We start from the raw sequence: 19,320 nt of genomic DNA, 5'->3' as shown, positions 1-19,320 counted from the left end.
TTTTCTTACTTAATAAAAAATAAAAGATATTCATCCATTTGTTATTAATTTTTAAATTTTAACTATTTTTAACTAAAATTCTTTAATTAGGAATTAATTGATTTTTTTTATTATAATTTAAAATTAACTTTAAGAAATAGATTTTAAAAACAAATGAAAATGAACGAATAAATGCATAAATGTAAATAATTTATTTTTATGTATAAAGAGCAAAGATTAATTAGTTAATTAATTATAAAAAATTTCAAAAATTATCATCATCTGATCCTTCACCATCTCCTCCTTGAGAGTCTTCTTCAAGATCACCTTCACTTTCACCTTCACCATCATCACCTTCAATTGATTCTTCTTCTTCTTCAACAGCATTTTACATTCCTTTTCCTCCAAATTTCATTTACTCACGGCCTCTAGATGCATTTGAATTACCTTTTGAATTTCCATCTCTGGAATCAACTTTTCTTTCTCCCTTCTTGCCTCCTGCATTACCTGCTCCATCTAAGATAGAGTCATCTAAATCGTCTCCTATTAACTTTTTAGTATAAGCTGCAGTAGACTTTGCCTTATTAATTTCTAATCTTCTATTTTTTTCATCCTATTTCTTCTTTTCAATCAAATTGTATTGGTCAAGTTCATTTTCTAAATAGTCTAAATTTCTGAATTTCTCAATGTAAATCTAGTAAAGCTTTTCCAATTCATACTCAAGTCTCTGTTAACAATTATCAAATAAAAATATTAATTAAACACTTTTTTTTTTGTTTGTTTGTTTGTTTATTTGGATGATATTATAAAAACTGACTATTAAATTCTTTTGATTATCGTATAGAAAAGTTGTTTGATAGATAAATTTGAAATTTTGAAAATTTGCAAAAAAAGAAAGTAAAATAATTTGTAAATAAATAAAATTATAAGTTACTATGTATTCCTCCATGTAGGCAGGTTTCATAACCTTGAGATTATACAAAAGAGTTTGCTGCTTTTGAAGCTCTATGGTTAGCTTTTTAGTTTTATCTTCGATATTTTTTTGCTCTTTTTCCAAGTTGCTTACATAATTCTGCATATCTATTATACCTTAGTCCTATTACTTTATAATTTCACGAACGCATTATTCTATATAGGCTTATTCACTATTAGATTCAAGGTTTCTTGATATATTGTCCAAAAACTAAAGAGCCTTATCTCTATGTTATTACAAATCATTTTCTTTGTTCAGTGAATCAAATAATTTCTGAGCAATTTCAGTAATATCGTTTGCTATTGCTCTATGAGCTTTTATGTTAGAAAGCTTGCCTGTTTTATTTATAAATAAAGTTTAAATTTTCAATGTTTATGATTGCTTTGTTTCTTTTTTATTTCATTTCTATCAACTTTAATAGGATTTATTTTTAAATAAGAATAGCAAATATTTTAATATTTTATTTTATGAATCTGAATGGTGTTAGAATGTATTTATTTATTTATTTAATTATTATTTTTGATTGATTGTTTGATTACTTGGAAGGGTAAAGCCAGCATTTTCTTCCTCATCTCCAGGTGATGAATTATATGCTTTGTATAAAACGGTGGCAACTTTAATTATTTCTTGAACAGCATGTCCATCTGCTTGATACAGTTTTCTAGTATTCAGCTTTATCCTAATCTTAGATGCAAAGAGCGTTGCTATTGCTTTAATAAACTCAACTCTATGTCTCTCTTCATCAATCTACTCTGGAATATCTGCCTATGGATCGACGCGAGTTGCTAACCAGTACAAGATATCTGCTACTAACTCAAAATTAGGCTTACGAAAGTTCTCCATCGATATCAATCTTGAGTAGCCTAAAGCTCTCATCATTTCACAAAAATTACGTAATTCTCTATAAGACATATCTATTAAATCTACAGCTTACTTAGTTTTTAAAATATTTTATCAAAATTCTGCTTCTGCGTTTTGCTATTTATTTTATTTTGATCGATCAATCAACTATGTTTGAAATAAGTTAGAAATATTTTGATCTATTTATTTATTTATGAATTCTATATGTATGTATGTTTATTAATTATCTGATTTGAATCTTTGCTTATTTGCAACTTATCAATTAATTTAAATTTTCTTCTTCTTGAATTACTTAATTAATTAATTCATTCATTCATAGATTAACTAATTTATTAATTAACAAACAACAGAATATATATTTATATATATATATTTTCAATAGTGTTTTCTTTTTTTTTGCTTATTAACATTTTTTCATTTTTATTTTAAAATTTAATATTCAAAATCATCTAACAAAATAAATCAAAAAATAAATAAATAAATTTTCAATCACTAAATTGTTTTTCAAATTCTTTATTCTTTTTTTTAAACTAAAATCAATTCAATTCGAGCTAATTGTTTGTTTTAAAATATTTCAGAAATTAAAAAACTATTTAAAACATCTTCGAAATATATTTTAAAAAATAATTGACAGACGTTATGAAAGTCTTTGGATATTCTTTCTTTTTTCTGATCATTAAAAAATCTTTTTAAAACCATCAAAATAAATATTAAAAAGCAAACAAAAAATTAATTGATAAATTGTGATTTTTATTCTTTTGGAAGTTTTTTATTGTAAATAAAATTCATGTTAAAAATATGTTTAAAATTACATAATAAATACGAAAAAAAGGAATGAAGTTAAATTAAATTAAAAGATATATTTAAAATAAAATCAATTAAAATTAATTGAAGAATTTAAATTTAATATTTCATAAATAAATCAAATTTATCCTATTAAAATATAAATAATTATCTTTGTTAGCTGATTAATTAAGTGCTCTTTATATTAAGAGATCTTTTATAGATTTTATGGGGTTTTATTATATTAAGGTCCTTAGATAACAGCTTTTTTTAAAGTTAAATGGATAAAAAAAGACTCTATTAAAAAATAAATAAAGCAAATAAATAAAATGTTTGAATGAAATTTATATCATTTTATTAAAAATTAATGGAACAAATATATATATATATTATTATTAATATTTCTCAACCAAGCTAATTCAAAATCAAAAATTTCTTTTTTAGTTAAAAATGAAAGATAGAAAAAACTAAAAATTTTTCAAAATTTGTGTGCCTGTTTGTTTTTTTGTTTACAAATAAATGAAATATATTCTTAAAAATATCAGAATTTGTTAAAAGAGCATTACGAATTAAAAAATAGAAAAAAGAAACTTTAATTAAAAAATATTTTAAAATAATTGAATGCCAAGAATTTTTGAAGATTAATTAGGATTAAAAAGAATTAATTTTGAAAAATAATTTTTGTCAGTGAATAAATTTATTTATTTATTTATAAATGATTTTGATAGAATTTATAGAACATTCTAACTATTTAATTATTGGTTATTTTTTTATCACTAATCTATCAAGAATATCTTTTAATATTTTTAACTTTACTAAAAAATTTCAGTTTAAACATTGCAAAAAGGAAAATAAAGAATTTGAAATAAAATGGAATAAAAAGAATTTTGAAAAATAATTTTTGTCAGTTAATAAATTTATTTATTTATTATAAATGATTTTGATAGAATTTATAGAACATTCTAACTATTTAATTATTGGTTATTTTTTTATCGCTAATCTATCAAGAATATCTTTTAATATTTTTAACTTTACTAAAAAATTTCAGTTTAAACATTGCAAAAAGGAAAATAAAGAATTTGAAATAAAATGGAATAAGCAAGCGAAAAGACAAAATCATTTGTTTTAGCAAGTGGATTAGCTGGTGGAATAGCAGGAGTAGTTGTAGATTTTATAGTATTCCCTATTGAAGCTATAAAAACTTAAATTTAAGTAGAATTCTTTACAATTTTAAATGACTATGTCAATCTTTTGATTATAATTAGGCAAGTAATAGTAAAATAGATTTTAAAAAAATGGCATCTCAAAATAGCAAATACAAAGGATTCAGCGCCTAATTTATTAGCGCATTTCCCTTTGCTTTCCTTTACTTCTTTACATATGAAGAAGGAAAGAGAATATTAAGAAATTCTCCATCGTTGAATCTTAATTTATAGCATATGATTGCAGCAGGAGTAGCTGAAACAATTGGAAATTTATTTAGATCTCCCTTTGAAGTAGTAAAATAATAGCAACAAGTTGGTTGGGATAAACAAATTAAATAGACAATCTTAACTATTTATAAATTAAATGGTAATTTAGTGTTTTAAAATATCTTTTTTATTATAATAAATTAGCTGCAAGATATTAAATTAATGCAATTACATTAAAATTTAAAAGAAAAAATAAAGCTAAATATTCAATATTAAAAATTTTTATGGCAATAATAATTGCCTTTACCAATAAAATTAGATAAGTTCATTTATTTATTTGGTAAATATTTTTAAAATCAATGAATATCTGCATTTATAAAATGGAAAATAGAATAAAAAGTGGTTAAAAGAAAGTAAGCAAATCCATAATTTCTTCGATTTTAAATAAAAACCATTCATTTAGCTGAAATAAATTGATTATAAATTAATACAAAGTCTATTGAAATGTTTAATGATAGTTAAATAAATAAACTAAATGCAAATACTAATAGAAATTTTATGATAAAGACATTCATTCTAATTTATTTATAAAATAATAGGCTAAAATTTTTATTTCAGAATAATTTTAAAATATATTTTTTTAATGAAAATTATTGTAAGATTTATTAGAATTATTTTCACATTTATTATGATTATTAATAATTTTATTAGCAGGATAGCCATTTTAAAGTAGATAATTTTTATTTTAGATACAATTTTAAAATATTCTTTTTTTAATGAAAATTATTGTAAGATTTATTAGAATAATTTTCACATTTATTATGATTATTAATAATATCTATTAGCAGGATAGCCATTTTAAAGTAGATAATTCAATTATAAACAATTTATTTTTTTATAAAAACAAATAAGAAATTGAATTATAATTTTCATACATTTCTACCAAGTCATTTATTTAATTATTAGTACATAAAGTGCGTATTTTCTCCTACTTTTATTAATTTTTTTATAAAATTATTCAAATTAATTTGCTTAAAATGTTATTTTTATTTTATTTACTTTTAAAAACAATATAAATGAAAAATGATAATCATTTATCACAAAGTAAAATTTGCTATGAATATTTTTTTTTGCAATTGATTAAATTTTAAATAATGTAAATTTGAATAGAATTTAATGATATTCTCATATTTCATTTCAAATATTTTTATTTCAATAATAATTAATTAATTATTTAATATTTTACTTTTACTCAATTTTAATAAATGAACTTTTGAATAGAAATTAAAATATATTTGCATTTAACTTATTATTAAAGATTTTTATTGAGAGAATGAATGAAATAATTATTTATTAACACCATTTTAAAACTTTGAATCAAAAGAATATTGGAATGCTTTGCAGCTATTTATTTTTATTTTAATAAGATTTTTAAGATGAAATAATTTATGTTTTTAATTTTTAATGAATGATAGGTATTTAGGGATTTTATGCTGGATTTAGCACTTTGTTAATGAGAGATATTCCTTATAGTGTGATTTAATATCCTTTATATGATAAAATGAGATAAATAGAGTAAGTTAATAAAAGAAAGAGGGAGAATCTACCTGAAGACGCCGAAGTCAAATTATCTTTTGTCGAAAGTAGTAAATGTGGAGCTGTAGCTGCTGCAGTAGCTTCATTTGTAACAACTCCTTTAGATGTAATTAAAACTAAGTTGATGACTTAAAGAGATGGATATTATAAAGGACCTTTGGATGCTTTAAAAAAAACAGTTGCCGAAGAAGGTAGCATGGCACTTTTCAAAGGTGTCAAGCATAGAGTTTTACCTCTTTCTTTTACTGGTACTATATACTTTACTGTTTACGAGCAGGCAAGAAATTTTTTATCAAAAAAATTGAATTATTGAAAACAATTTTTTTGTTGAAATTATAAACAATTCACCATAAATTAATCAAAAATAAATTTGAAATTGTAAATTTAGTTAGTAAATCAAAGAAAAATCAATAAATTATCACAATTAATTTTGTTTGTTTTTTGTATATTTATTTGTTTGTTTGTTTGTTCTTCTTATTAGAAATATATGTAAGTAAGCTAATTAGCAAGCAAGTAAGTAAGTAAATTTATTTATTCGCCTATCTATCTATTTGTTAATTTCTAATTTTTCAATTTAAAGTAAAGCATTATGAAAACATTTTCTTCCTTAAAAGAGCAGTAAAAACATTATTAACATTTTAAATTATTTGCTAAAATAAATTGCTATTTTATGATGATTTTCCTGCTTTTATTTGACCACATTTTTCTTCAAAACATTAAATTAGGGGGAAGATGAAAGGCAAATCGCCAAACATAAAAGTAAAAATATATTGTTGATAGATACATAGAAAGCCTAAATGATTAATGCATAAAAAATAGGAAAGAATGCAAATTTGCAAAGACCTGGGAATAGACTACAAATAAGAAAGTTAAAAATATAGTTGGATTATCGATGAAGTAATTTAATGCAAATACAGTTAAGAAAATTTGTTTATTAATATCAATTGTTATTATTAATAATAATTTGTAGGTTTAAAGGGCTCCATTAGGCGAAGATTGGGTTAAGTAGATCGATAATGAGAATAATATAATTTATTTTAATGTGAAAGAAGACACGAAACAATACTCGCACCCTTAAATTAAAAACTATAGAAAAACATTTTTAGAATATGTGGCGTAAAATGATTGCTTGTTTATTTTTTTTAGTTAGGTTTTTGGTGTATTGAATAAATATATTTATAACTTTTATATTAATAGAAATTGTGATGCTGAAAGATAAACTAACTAAGAAAAAAGCATCCCAAAATATCTTAAAAGAAAAGATTTTATCAATGATGCATAAGCGGTTACTACTAATACTAAATCTGGATAGCTTATTAGCTCTGACTATATACTTCCTAAAGAAAATAAATAATTATCTCAACTATCGTTGCTATTGTCGAGACTTACTTCTATTAAATAGGAGGAAATAAACTTTTAAAATTCGCAATACAATGAAAATAATAAAAATACTTTAATAGAATTAGAAAGAGAATTGAATAACAGCTATTCATTTTACGAGGAGTTGTTGGGTAGTTCAATCATTTAACTTCCTGAGGAGTATTAAAAACCTACTTAAACAAATCCATATCATATTATAAGGGCTTTTCAGATATTGAATATTAATAGAAAAGACATTTACTTATTCTTTTTTGGAAAATTATATTGCTTACTTCCTTTGCCTCCATTATGGCAGAGATTCTATGATCCAAGTACTAATCAAGAATATTTTTATTACAGCATGAGCTAAATCAAATTTTTTGTTCATCCTTCTTATTTTTACCTATAAGACTAAATTACTTACATGAAGCAGCATAAATTTGAAATAATAAATAAGTAAATTTCTAACAAATTCTAAAATTAATAAAATACATATTTTTATTTAGCAACCCTACTTATTACAAGTAATTCAAAGTGATGAAATTTTAAGATTAGCTCATGAGAGAATTCGAAATTGACCTATAAGAATTAATTGATGAAAATGAAACCATAGAGACAAATGCAGGTTATTATTTTTAATTACATTTTCTCTTTTAGTTAATCAAATAAACATTTTTAAATAAACAAAATTTATTTAATAGTGAAAATTTGAAATATTTCATTTAAAAATTAAAAAAATTAAGATAATCTATTTAATAGTGAAAAAATTTAACATAATTTATTATTTAACAGTGAAAATATTTGAAATAGTTAATTTAATAGGAAAAAATTTATTAATAATGGGAAAATAATTTATTCTTGGCAAAAAATATTTGAAATATTCATTTAATAATTAAAAAAATAAAGATAATTTATTTATTTAATAATCAAAAAATTTAAGATAATTTATTATTTAACAGTGAAAATATTTGAAATAATTCATTTAATATGAAAAAAATTATTAATAATGAGAAAATAGTTTATTTAATAGTGAAAATATTTGAATTAGTTAATTTAATAGGAAAAAATTTATTAATAATGAGAAAATAGTTTATTTAACAGTGAAAATATTTGAAATAATTCATTTAATATGAAAAAAATTTAAATATTTTATTTAATAATGAAAAAATTTAAGATAATTTATTTGTTTAATGGTGAAAATATAAGTAATAGTTCATTTAATATGAAACAATTTAAGATAATTTATTATTTAAGAATGAAAATATTTGAAATAGTTAATTTAATAGGAAAAAATTTATTAATAATGAGAAAATAGTTTATTCATGGTGAAAATATTTGAAATATTTCATTTAATATGAAAAAAGTTTAAATAATTTATTTAATAATGAAAAAATTTAAGATAATTTATTTGTTTAATGGTGAAAATATAAGAAATAATTCATTTAATATGAAAAAATTTAAGATAATTTATTTAAAAATGAAAATATCTAAAATAGTTAATTTAATAATGAATGAAATTAATTCAAATAGTTAATTTAATAATAAAAACATTTAAAAATTTATTTAATCGTGAAAATATTTGAAGAGTTGATTTAATATGAAAGCATTTAAAATAATTAATTTCATAGTGAAATAGTTTATTTATTATTTTTATTTTAATATAAAGATAAAAAGTAGAATGTTTAGAGTAAGTTCCAGCAATTAAAAAAACAAAAAGAGAATGAAAAAATTAGGCAAAGATACATAAAATTAAAAAAAATAGAAGAAATATAGGACAAAATGTAAAATGATAGGTAAAATTATAGAATCTATTAATAGGAACTACAGCTGTTATAAAAGGAGCTCGAAAAATTTGATAGAGAAAACTCTTTTTTGGATGAACTAAATTTATCTAATAACTCTGAAAATTCTATATCTGAAGCTAATAAGCAATCAAAAGAACCAGTCAAAGAAAAAATTAGTGATTTAGTGCTAACGTAGCTCTATCAGCAAATTTATCTTCCTTAATAGTTTAAATTTTTGATTGGAGCAATCGAAGAGTTTCTTACTGACAAATTGAAGACAGACATTTGGTTTTATACAATCAATGACGAAAGTACTACAATATATCATTCATTCAACTTTATCATATTTTTCAATACCCTAAGTCTTCTTTAACTATTCAAAAAATTATTAATTAATATTTATTTGCTTTTTATGATTTTTCAGAAAATCTTAGAAAGAAGTTTTAATATAAAGAAGCCTTAATTAATGAGGATTTATTGTATTTGTTTTTTTAAAAGTAAATTTAATAAATTTTAATGAAAAATAATTTAAAAAATGATAGTTTTATAATTAAATTGATTTTGGGTATAAAATATAAAGAGTTTGTTTATTAAAAGATAAAATATTTAAAATTTATATTTATTTTTAAATGAATAGAGAAAGTAAGATGGGTGAACAAACTAAATAAAAGAGTAATTGAAACTTACCCTCATATTAATGAACTAAAATTGTACATTGATAAATTGAAAGAGTACTATGAGAATTTGTATTACGAAAAAAAGAAAGATGCTAAAACATACAAAGAAAATTCTTTGGAGGATTTCAAGAATTTTATTGCAGTAGAGATAATTAAAAAGGAGGCTTCTAATTTTATTTCTTATTTGATTTCTTGTAAAAATGAAAATAAAGTATTTGAATCTATTGTAAAATATATTTTTTATCAACTTAATTTGATTGATTATTTTATTCAATAAAAGGATTAAATCGATTATGAGTTTAATTTAGTTTATGATGCTCTGGGATTAACTTAAGAAGACATAACAAAGGAATAAGTCATGGAATTGCTATTCTTTTGTCCATTTAACTTCGAGAAAGATATAAAATTCAACTTGTAGCAATAAGATTAATCTAGCAACAAATAAGGAACTTACAATCTACCTTTTAAGAAAATGCTACCAAAGAAAGCCAATAAAAATGCAAATCAATTAGATTTCAGAGAGAAAAGTAATTTTATTTTATTTTTATATTTAAATTAATAATGTAAAATTATATTTAGGGTCTATTGTTGATGATATACTGCAAGAAATTAAAAAGGCTAGCATAATAAATTAGTAAGAAATAGAATAAGAGAAATAAAATAATGAAGTTGCTCCAGAAGATTCAGAGCTTTTAATAAAGCCAACTCTTAAGAGAGCAAACACAATTTCTCCAACTAAAAAGGGATCAAAAGAAAATCTACAAAAGCAATTTATTTACCAAAGAAAAATGAAAAGAAATAACACAATAAATAAAATTTAATCTCCAAAGACTTAAAAAAATAGTTCAAAGAGAAACAGTGAAGTTGAAACATTTTTAAACAACGATGTAAGCAATTTTAAGTGAAAAAGCTGAGTAAAAAGTGATTTTTTTATTTTTTAAATAGGAAGTTTTTGAAAATACAAATTAGCAGAGAAAGAAGCTTTCAAGTATTTTAAATATTTCAGATGAAATGAATTAAAGTAAGTAAATCACAGGGGAAGACAATTAATAAAACAGCATTTTAGGGAAAGAAGAAGAAAATAGTTAGCAGCTAATTAAGGATAAAAAAAATAATGATAGCATTTTAAATGATGCTGATCGTTTTTCTAGAAAGAATGTTGGTATTAAGTTTTAAATAGAGTTAATACCAAGCTTGAAAAGAGAGTCTTCGATAAGAGATAATTCGAAATCTCTACCATCTCAGCCATCTTAACAGGAAATAAAAGAAAAAGAATTAGTAATTTAGAAATTCAAAAGCATCGTAGAAGAATAAGAAGAGTAATTATCTCCTAAAAAGAAAACGATTCTAAAAGATTTAAGATCAAAAATAAAATAACTTTTAGACCAAGAAAGAAAGAAAATTTCAGCATAAATATTAAAATATAAATAAAACAAAACAGTCAATATATCTTCCAACAATATTTCTGATCTTGTCAGCGACCAAAAAAAGACCTTAGATTCAATAAACATTGCATCTAAAGATGATTCGTTTTAGTACAAGAAATCTTTTATCTTAAATGACAACGACCAAGGAGACCACGTTATAAAAGTAATAAATTTATTTTTTATTCTTAAGTTATTTTCTTCTGAATTTATTAATTTTTTTAGAAGGAATTTTTTATAGATTTTTAAAAGGAAATTTGCTTAAAAAATTTAATAAAAAAATAAATTATTGAGTTTTAATTAAGTATTTTGGATTTGTTTTTTAATTTGAGAATAAATTTTAATAGCTTTTTAAAAGGAAGTTTATTAGAAAAATATTAATAAATAACAATTTATTGAGTTTTTAATAAAGTATTTTGGATTTATTTTTTAATTTGAGAATAAATTTTTAGTTGCAATTTAATAGGAAATTCGCTGAAAAAAAATAAATAAATAAATAAATAATAATAATTTATTGAGTTTTAATTTAGAATTTTGGATTAGTTTTTTAATTTGAGAATAAATTTTAATAGCTTTTTAAAAGGAAGTTTATAAGAAAACATTTTAAAAGGAAGTTGTCTATTAAAAAAAAAAATAAATAATAATTTATTGAGTTTTAATTAAGAGTTTTGGATTAATTTTTTATTTGAAAAGATATTTTTGATAGATTTTTAATAGAAATTTGCTAATAAAATTTAATATTAAAGAAATAATAATTAATTGAGCTTTAATTAAGAATTTTGGATTAATTTTTTAATTTGAGAAGAAATTTTAGTAGCATTTTAAAAGGAAGTCGTCTATTAAAAAAATAAATAAATAAAAATACATTAAGTTTAAATTAAGAGTCTTGGATTAATTTTTTATTAGAAAAGATATTTTTGATAACTTTTAATAGTTTTAATTAAGAATTTTGGATTTATTTTTTAATTGAAGAGAAATTTTTTATAGCTTGTTAAAAGGAAGTTTATTAGATAAATTAATTTATAATAATAATTTATTGAGTTTGAATCGAGAGTTTTTTATTTTAAATATATAATTTGAAAAAATAAAAGGAAGCTTTGGACTAATTGGAGGAGTACGATAGAACAGAAGACTATGGACCGATAACGAAAAACAGAAGGATTATTTTGAAAAAAGAAGATTTTAATATTAGCAATCTTCTTAATACAACAAAAGATCTTGAAAGTCCAGTTTTTAAGTGGAAAAAAATGAATCTGTTTTAGTTAAATCGATAAATGGTTAGAAAAGAAAAAAAGATAAGGAGAAAAGTTGTCATTGATAATGAATATGGATTAAAGCCTTGGACAAATTAGGTTTAACCTACTGATAATGATATAAAGATAATTAAAGAGTGTTTGTTATTAAGAGCTTATTTAGCAGATGAAAGCTTAAACAATATAAAAATATAAAATGAATCATTTGAAAGTGACAGCTCTTTTTCTCCTGTTAAATAACGAAAAACTGTTAAAAAACCTAAAAAAAATTCCAAAAATAGTAAGAAATCTGAATTATTTAAAAGAGTTCAAAGTGCTGAAAATCAATTTAGATAGAACAATTAAAATAAATAAGAAAATAAAGAAAAATAGGCCAACTTGAAATTGTTAAGATAGTAATTAAACTCAACAAATTCAAATAGAAAAGACAAAAATTTAAATTATGTTTAAATGATTGAAAAAACGTATTTGAAAGACTGCGTTTAAACTTTGAAATAAAACAAAAAATTCGTCAAAAAAGATTAATTCTAAAAAATTTTGGAATACGATTAAAGCGATTACAAAACAAGTTATTACAATGAAAATTCTTCAGATTAGGAAAATAATCCATTTAATGTAAAAGGATCGAATGAAAATAGTTTAGATTTGAATTTTAATTACAACGCTCTGAATGACAAAGATTTCTTTTAATCTTAGAAACAAAGAAAATTCAAAAATAAAAAGTTTTAAAACTATTTTGTCAAACACAAAAATGCTTTCGAGTTAATTCTTAATGAAAAAAAGATAGCTTTTGATAGCAGTTTTGAAAATAAATTTGAAGATTCTATATTACCAACAGAATAGGAAGAGCTAAAGGCTTATTAGCCGTTGATTTATCCAGCTTACATCCCATAAAAAATACATTATCCATAATAAATATAACCTGAAATTACTCTTCAAAAACAAGAAAAATCCTTAAAAGTTACTCTTGAAAAAAGCATTCAAACAACTCCTAAAAGCGATTCTAAAGTAAAATTTGCCTTGCCATCGTATTTGATTCCTAAAAAAGACAGTATTTTTTATTTAAATTAAACATTCTTTAAAATATATTTTATTTTAACCAAAAAGATGTATTTGTCCATGTTAAAGACCTTGAGAAATACGAAGTCCAAAGCTTCAAAAGTGTGTTTAAAATATTATCTGATATCACATAAAGGAATATTCAATAATAAAATAATGAAGTAAATAATTTCAATAATAAAAGTATGTCAGTTTCTGCATTCAGAAATTGCTTTAGAAATGTGAGATCAACACATTTATTAGGAATAGAAAATCTTAATATTTAAAATTAGTAATAAAATTAACAAATAATAAAACCAGATGCTTTAAATAGAAGTGCTACTTTAACTAAGTTACCTTCAAACAATTAAATATGTTTGTCATCTTAAAAAATAAACAATTCAAGATCCTAGCGATCAATTTCTCTTTAGCAACCTAAAAGTAAAATTAAAAGCTTAAAAAAAAATTATTAAAATTTTTTTATTTTTAAAAAAGATTTGAATTTAGAAAATATTTAAAAATAAGCAGGAAATTTGAGTAAAAGTTAAGAAATAAGTAAGAATTGTTAATTGCTTTGTAAATACGTTATACTTTAAACCAGACAAACTGATTTTTGTTCATAAGAAGAGTAACTTGAGTATTAAAAATAATTTAATTACATTTTGAATAGATTAACATTGAAGATATACTTAAATTATATGGATCATCTAAATGAGTTTATTAAAACAAACTAAATCAAAAAATCTTTTAAATTGCAACTGTTTAAAGAAATTTGTATAATTTATGAAAACTATTTAGAAAATAACCCTAAAAACATAAAAATATATTTTAAGCCTCAATTTTAGTTTTAAGAAGCTGAAAAACTCACAGAAAACAGCAATAATTAAAAATTTCAAACTATTCACTCTATAGGCTTGAAGAATTTTTTAAAATAAACTCAAGAATACAACAAAAACTTAAAAGTAAATTAGAAAATTTTTTATTTAAATTTAATTTATTTTTTAGAAACTAGGAATAGAACCTTAGCATAAAAATAGACTTGCAGATGATGGATAGAAAATAATTAGCACCATATCGAAAAAAAACTTAAGCAATCTAAAGTTTGATATCATTAAAAATATTTCTGTTAATGTTTAAAATTTTCCAAAAATAATTTGATTTTGCTTCTTATAAAATCAAATCAATAAAATAATTAAAATAGCTGCTATTAATCTGAAATGTTCTAAACAAAAGGATATTAAAATTATCTGAAAATATCCATGTAATGTACAGTTAATATAAAGAATAATAAAGCTGCTGCATTTTTTAAAATATATTTAATTAAAATTATAACTAACTAATTTGTTTTCATTTTGTAACTCTAAAATAAATATGTATTTTAGATATAAAAAGTATCTATCTATTTAATTTATTAAGAGTTTATTCTATGTCAAAAACAAAACAAATTAATATAAAAATTATCAAATCTTTTATTAATTCAAACTACTCAATTTTAATTATGTGTAAAATAAATAAAATTAAATAAAATATTTCAAAAAATACCGTATTACCTCTCAACTCGGTCCTCGGTTTTTGGCGAAACCGACCAAGGATATTAATCATTAAAAAAATATTTAATAATAGATTATTATGAAAAAATAAAAAACAAGTAAAATTGAAATATAGGTTATATAAATATTAAGTAAATTATGCTTTTTTATGAGTAGACAATTTATAGATTAAAAAAAAATATTTTGATAAAATGTTATAAAATTTTATTTATTATTAATTTTATAAATATGATTAATCCTTTAATTTTTATTATAAGATTCTTATTTTTTTGATTTTAAAAACTATTGTTTTCTTTTTTATTTATCTCAATAAATAAATATTATTTTATTTAGTTTTTTATTTCATTAAATTAAGTTAAAATAGAACCTAACAAATATATATTTATAATATAATAAATTTTAATTGATTATATTATATTAATTAATTATCATTTAATTTATTTTTGTAAGCAATAGAATAAATTAAATTTCTATGCTTTTGGGGAAAATTAAAAACTGTTTAAATTTTCTTGTTATTTTTAATTAATTATCAAAAAAATAATCATTCATTAATAACTACTTTTTCAGTTAACAAATTTTTACAATTTAATTAAAAAAAGAAAGAAATTAATTAAAAGAAAAGAAAGAAAAAAAAGGTAAATAAAAAAAGATTTAGTTATAAAATAAAATATATTATTCAAATTAAATTTAAAAATATTTTTTCTTTTACTTTAAATGTTATAATTATTTTTTATATTAGCAAAAGTTACTAATCATGCAACAATAACAAGATATTCAGCTTAAATATGAAGCACCTGTAGAAAAATTTGAAAAAATTTTTGAGGAATACCTGAAGAAACATAAGATGAGTATGATGTTTGATTCAGATGAGCTAATAACGATTTACAATGAGCTTCAAAAAGAGAAGATATACTTAACATCCTACATTTCACAAGGTGGTTTTGGATGTGTTTTTGAGGCTAAGTACAATGAAGAAATAGTAGCTATCAAATGTAGCAAAACTAACTTTGAAAAAATTGAAGAAGAAGAAAAAATACTGAAATTGTTAAAGGATACTCCTTATGTTTTTAAATCTATCAAAGGGTTTACAAACTAAAAAAAATCGAGATACTATCAGATTTCTAAAAGATATTCATGTAAAAATTTATATTTTTTTCATATTAATTTTTAGAAAATATTAAATTTAAAAGGCAATCTTAAAGAAATCATGAAAAGCTTCTTTGAATAGAGAAAAACTCTCCCACTCAACTAAATTATTGGTTTTGCTATTCAGATGTCAACAGTCTTTGAAAAAATTGAGCAGAATAAGTTGATTCATTCTGATGTTAAACCTGAGAATATCCTTTACGATAGTGAAGAAAAATGTTTTTATCTATGTAAATTTCTAACGTTATTTAAATTTTTATTTTATTTTTTAAATTTTTAATAAACAAACTTTTAAAACAAACTAACAACAAATATATTGTAAATTCATTTAATCTTACCCCCTTCTAAAAATGTGATTACAATAAACAGTAATTTAAAAGAAAATTTTTGCCCCATAATTTTTAAATTTTCACTTCTAAAAGTATAAAAAAGCAAATTTACATATTAAGCAGCAAATAATTATCATTTATAAATAAATTAAAAAAAATTTATTGATTAATTTTAAATCTTTTATTATTTATATATTTATTATTGATATTACTTGCGAATAAAAGCACTAGTGGCATACCAAACCACCAGATTTTTTATTCACATGTTTTTAAATTTAAATTAATGAATGAATTTGCTCTGTTAATTAAATTAAATCACTTATTTATAAACATAAACACTATTTTTTAAAATATTTGTGATTTAATTAATAAAATATATATAATTTTGAATTATTTAAGTTTTTATTTCTTAATAAATAAATATTTTAAATTTATAAGATTTACTTTTAATATTATTTTTATATTTCATTTTATAAATTTTTTAGTTTATTTTAATATTATTTAAAAGGTAATTATGGAGAGTCTAAATAGTTTAAAGATGGATCAAAAACTTACGATGTAATTAATTTATTTATTTATTACTATTCAAATTTTTTTACTATTTAAATTAATTTAAGCATTCTTCATTTTTAGATTTTAAATACTTACTTTTAAACATTTAATTTATTAAAATTTATCAAAATTTCTCCATTTTTCTAATATTTAAAAATTTCTTTATACTCTTAATATATTAGATGTTATTTCGATTTGAATTTATTTTATTTTACATTCTTTATGTTTAAAAGCTCAAAGGATTTGCACCAAAGTATGCAGCTCCAGAAATTACAGATACAAAAAATGGTACCTTCAATATCAAAGTAAATTTATTAAATTTTTTTATTATTTATTTATACTTATTTTTAATTATATTTTTTTTATTTAAAGTATGACATTTATGGCTTAGGAGTAATTCTCCTTGAATTAACCCTTGGAAAGTTTCTAGAAGACTCAGATTGTTCTTTTATCAGAAATGGATAACTACCAAATTATATAAGCAAAAATGCTTTATATTAAGATATTAACTAAATCATAGTTAAAATGCTTGAAAAAATGCCTTAGAATAGAATCAATTCATTTGAGCTAACTAAAAAATTAAATGATTTAAGACTAAAACTAGAAAATTAGTTCATTTGTGCAGTAAAAGACAAATTAGATTCTACTGAATCTAATATGATGATTTCAAAATTCAGACAATCTTTTCTTAAATTTAACTACACATGCAAACAAAGTGAAGTCAGATTAGATGAGTATACTTTTAGTGATTACAGTGATCTCTCTAAAATCTAGGAATACATAGTAAAGAGGCTTGTTCATCACTTAGATCTAGATTTCAGGTATTAATATTATTATTTAATAATTTTAAATATTTTTAAAAAATTTCATTTTAATAAATAATTCTTGAAAATGAATTCTTCAAATAACATCAAATTTTAATATTTTTTATTTATTTAATTGATATTTTTTCCCCTAAAACAAATATAAATTATTCTATTGTACTTATTTTAAGTATCTAAATAAAAATTTAGAAATTGGTTATTTTTCCATAATTTTAAATTGATAATTATTTGTGAATAGATTTTAATTCCTAAATAAATCCACTTATTTTCATTTAAATATAGTTTTATTTTATCAAAATTAAATATAAAGCTAAATATTGTAAATGAAATTTATTTTAGATATCTTTTTTTTTATACTTTTGAGATATTAAGTTATTAAAAATTTTAATTGCTAAATAAAATGAAATGAAAAATAGAATTAATCAATGAATTTAATAATTATTTTATTTAAAATTGCAGAATTAAATACTTAAATTTTTATTTACTGTAGAAATAAAGAAGTGTTTTTACAAATTTTGTTTTGCTTCTATTTTTTCAATTTGAATAAATTATCATGAAGTCTTAGTTTAAAATTATTATTTGAACTATCAAAATTAAAAAAACTACCTAATATTCAAAACTATATAATTTAAAAATTAATAATAGATAATTATAAATTTTTTATCTTTTTTACTTTAAAATTAAAATATATTTAACCTTTTTAAATTTACACTAAAAATTTTATTTCCCAAAACTATCATTTTATTTTACGTATTAGTTAACTAAAAAATCAGATAATTTCAATATGAAAATAAATTAATAAAGTATAAATTCTCTTATTTAGACTTTAATAAAATTTATACAGTATTTATATTTTAGGATTTTTTATTTGACAATTCTTATTTTATTAACCTGTAAATTGAAATTAAATCATAATAAATTTCAAAATAAATAAGCACTTTTTAATATGTTTAGCAAAATCATTCATTATTAACCCATTTATTAATTACTTTTCTATTTTATTTTCATTATTTTCAACACATTCATTATTTATTATTTTCATAGGAATAATAACCTTGGTGCAGATGGAGCTAAGAACATTGGAATGAGCTTGGAGAAGTGCCAAAATATAACATCTTTGGATCTCGATCTTTTGTAATTTAACTAACTATCAATTTATATTTAGTTTGTTTTAATTAATACATTTGTGAAATTGAAACTTAAAACAAATGGGTTTGGAGAATTAATAGATTGATTCACAGCTCATAAATTGTTTTTGATTTTTTTGTTTAATTTTTTTTGTGCATCTAAATTTATTTGTTTACGAATTGAAACAATTATTCCAATTAATTGCATCAAAAATAAATAAATAAGCACTTTTCAATATGTTTAGCAAAATCATTCATTATTAACCCATTTATTAATTACTTTTCTATTTTATTTTCATTATTTTCAACACATTCATTATTTATTATTTTCATAGGGAGAATAAGCTTGGTGCAGATGGAGCTAAGAACATTGGAATGAGCTTGGAGAAGTGCCAAAATATAACATCTTTGGATCTCGATCTAAGGTAATATAACTAACTATCAATTTATATTTAGTTTGTTTTAATTAATACATTTATGAAATTGAAACTTAAAACAAATGGGTTTGGAGAATTAATTGATTGATTGATTCACAGCTCATAAATTGTTTTTGATTTTTTTGTTTAATTTTTTTTGTGCATCTAAATTTATTTGTTTACGAATTGAAACAATTATTCCAATTAATTGCATCAAAAATAAATAAATAAGCACTT

The 19,320-nt window shown here is 20.5% G+C and overlaps 4 protein-coding genes across 4 annotated transcripts; 3 read left to right on the top strand and 1 right to left on the bottom strand. All coding sequences in view use genetic code 6, as the record gives it.

Moving 5' to 3' along the window:
• Positions 1-244: 244 nt before the first annotated feature.
• Positions 245-1,864, bottom strand: TTHERM_01474510 (clusterin-associated protein; the record flags this gene model as incomplete). Its single annotated transcript, XM_001029502.3, has 3 exons — positions 245-706; positions 914-1,287; positions 1,492-1,864. The coding sequence occupies 3 exons, from the start codon at positions 1,862-1,864 to the stop codon at positions 245-247; spliced, it is 1,209 nt and encodes a 402-aa protein (XP_001029502.1).
• Positions 1,865-3,685: 1,821 nt separating this feature from the next.
• On the top strand, positions 3,686-5,917 carry TTHERM_001474496 (carrier protein; the record flags this gene model as incomplete). Its single annotated transcript, XM_012799303.1, has 3 exons — positions 3,686-3,808; positions 3,862-4,168; positions 5,484-5,917. The coding sequence occupies 3 exons, from the start codon at positions 3,686-3,688 to the stop codon at positions 5,915-5,917; spliced, it is 864 nt and encodes a 287-aa protein (XP_012654757.1).
• Positions 5,918-6,091: 174 nt separating this feature from the next.
• TTHERM_01474490 (carrier protein) lies at positions 6,092-14,297 on the top strand (the record flags this gene model as incomplete). The annotated part of the gene is made up of 15 exons (XM_001029500.2): positions 6,092-6,222; positions 6,330-6,363; positions 6,424-6,501; positions 6,575-6,720; positions 6,802-7,419; positions 7,470-7,588; positions 8,630-9,058; positions 9,385-9,650; positions 9,705-9,951; positions 10,004-10,311; positions 10,370-11,014; positions 11,940-13,152; positions 13,209-13,580; positions 13,635-14,101; positions 14,145-14,297. 15 exons carry the CDS (start codon positions 6,092-6,094, stop codon positions 14,295-14,297), a joined length of 5,226 nt encoding a protein of 1,741 aa, XP_001029500.2.
• A 1,146-nt stretch (positions 14,298-15,443) lies between these two features.
• Positions 15,444-19,192, top strand: TTHERM_01474480 (kinase domain protein; the record flags this gene model as incomplete). Its single annotated transcript, XM_001029499.2, has 7 exons — positions 15,444-15,825; positions 15,880-16,065; positions 16,673-16,722; positions 16,950-17,021; positions 17,089-17,537; positions 18,585-18,674; positions 19,003-19,192. The coding sequence occupies 7 exons, from the start codon at positions 15,444-15,446 to the stop codon at positions 19,190-19,192; spliced, it is 1,419 nt and encodes a 472-aa protein (XP_001029499.2).
• Positions 19,193-19,320: the final 128 nt, after the last annotated feature.

Source organism: Tetrahymena thermophila, assembly GCF_000189635.1.
Source record: "Tetrahymena thermophila SB210 genomic scaffold scf_8254482, whole genome shotgun sequence".
Taxonomy (NCBI): Eukaryota; Ciliophora; class Oligohymenophorea; order Hymenostomatida; family Tetrahymenidae; genus Tetrahymena; species Tetrahymena thermophila.
The sequence above is the reverse complement of the archived record's forward strand: the minus strand, read 5'-3'. Positions and strand labels throughout refer to the sequence as shown.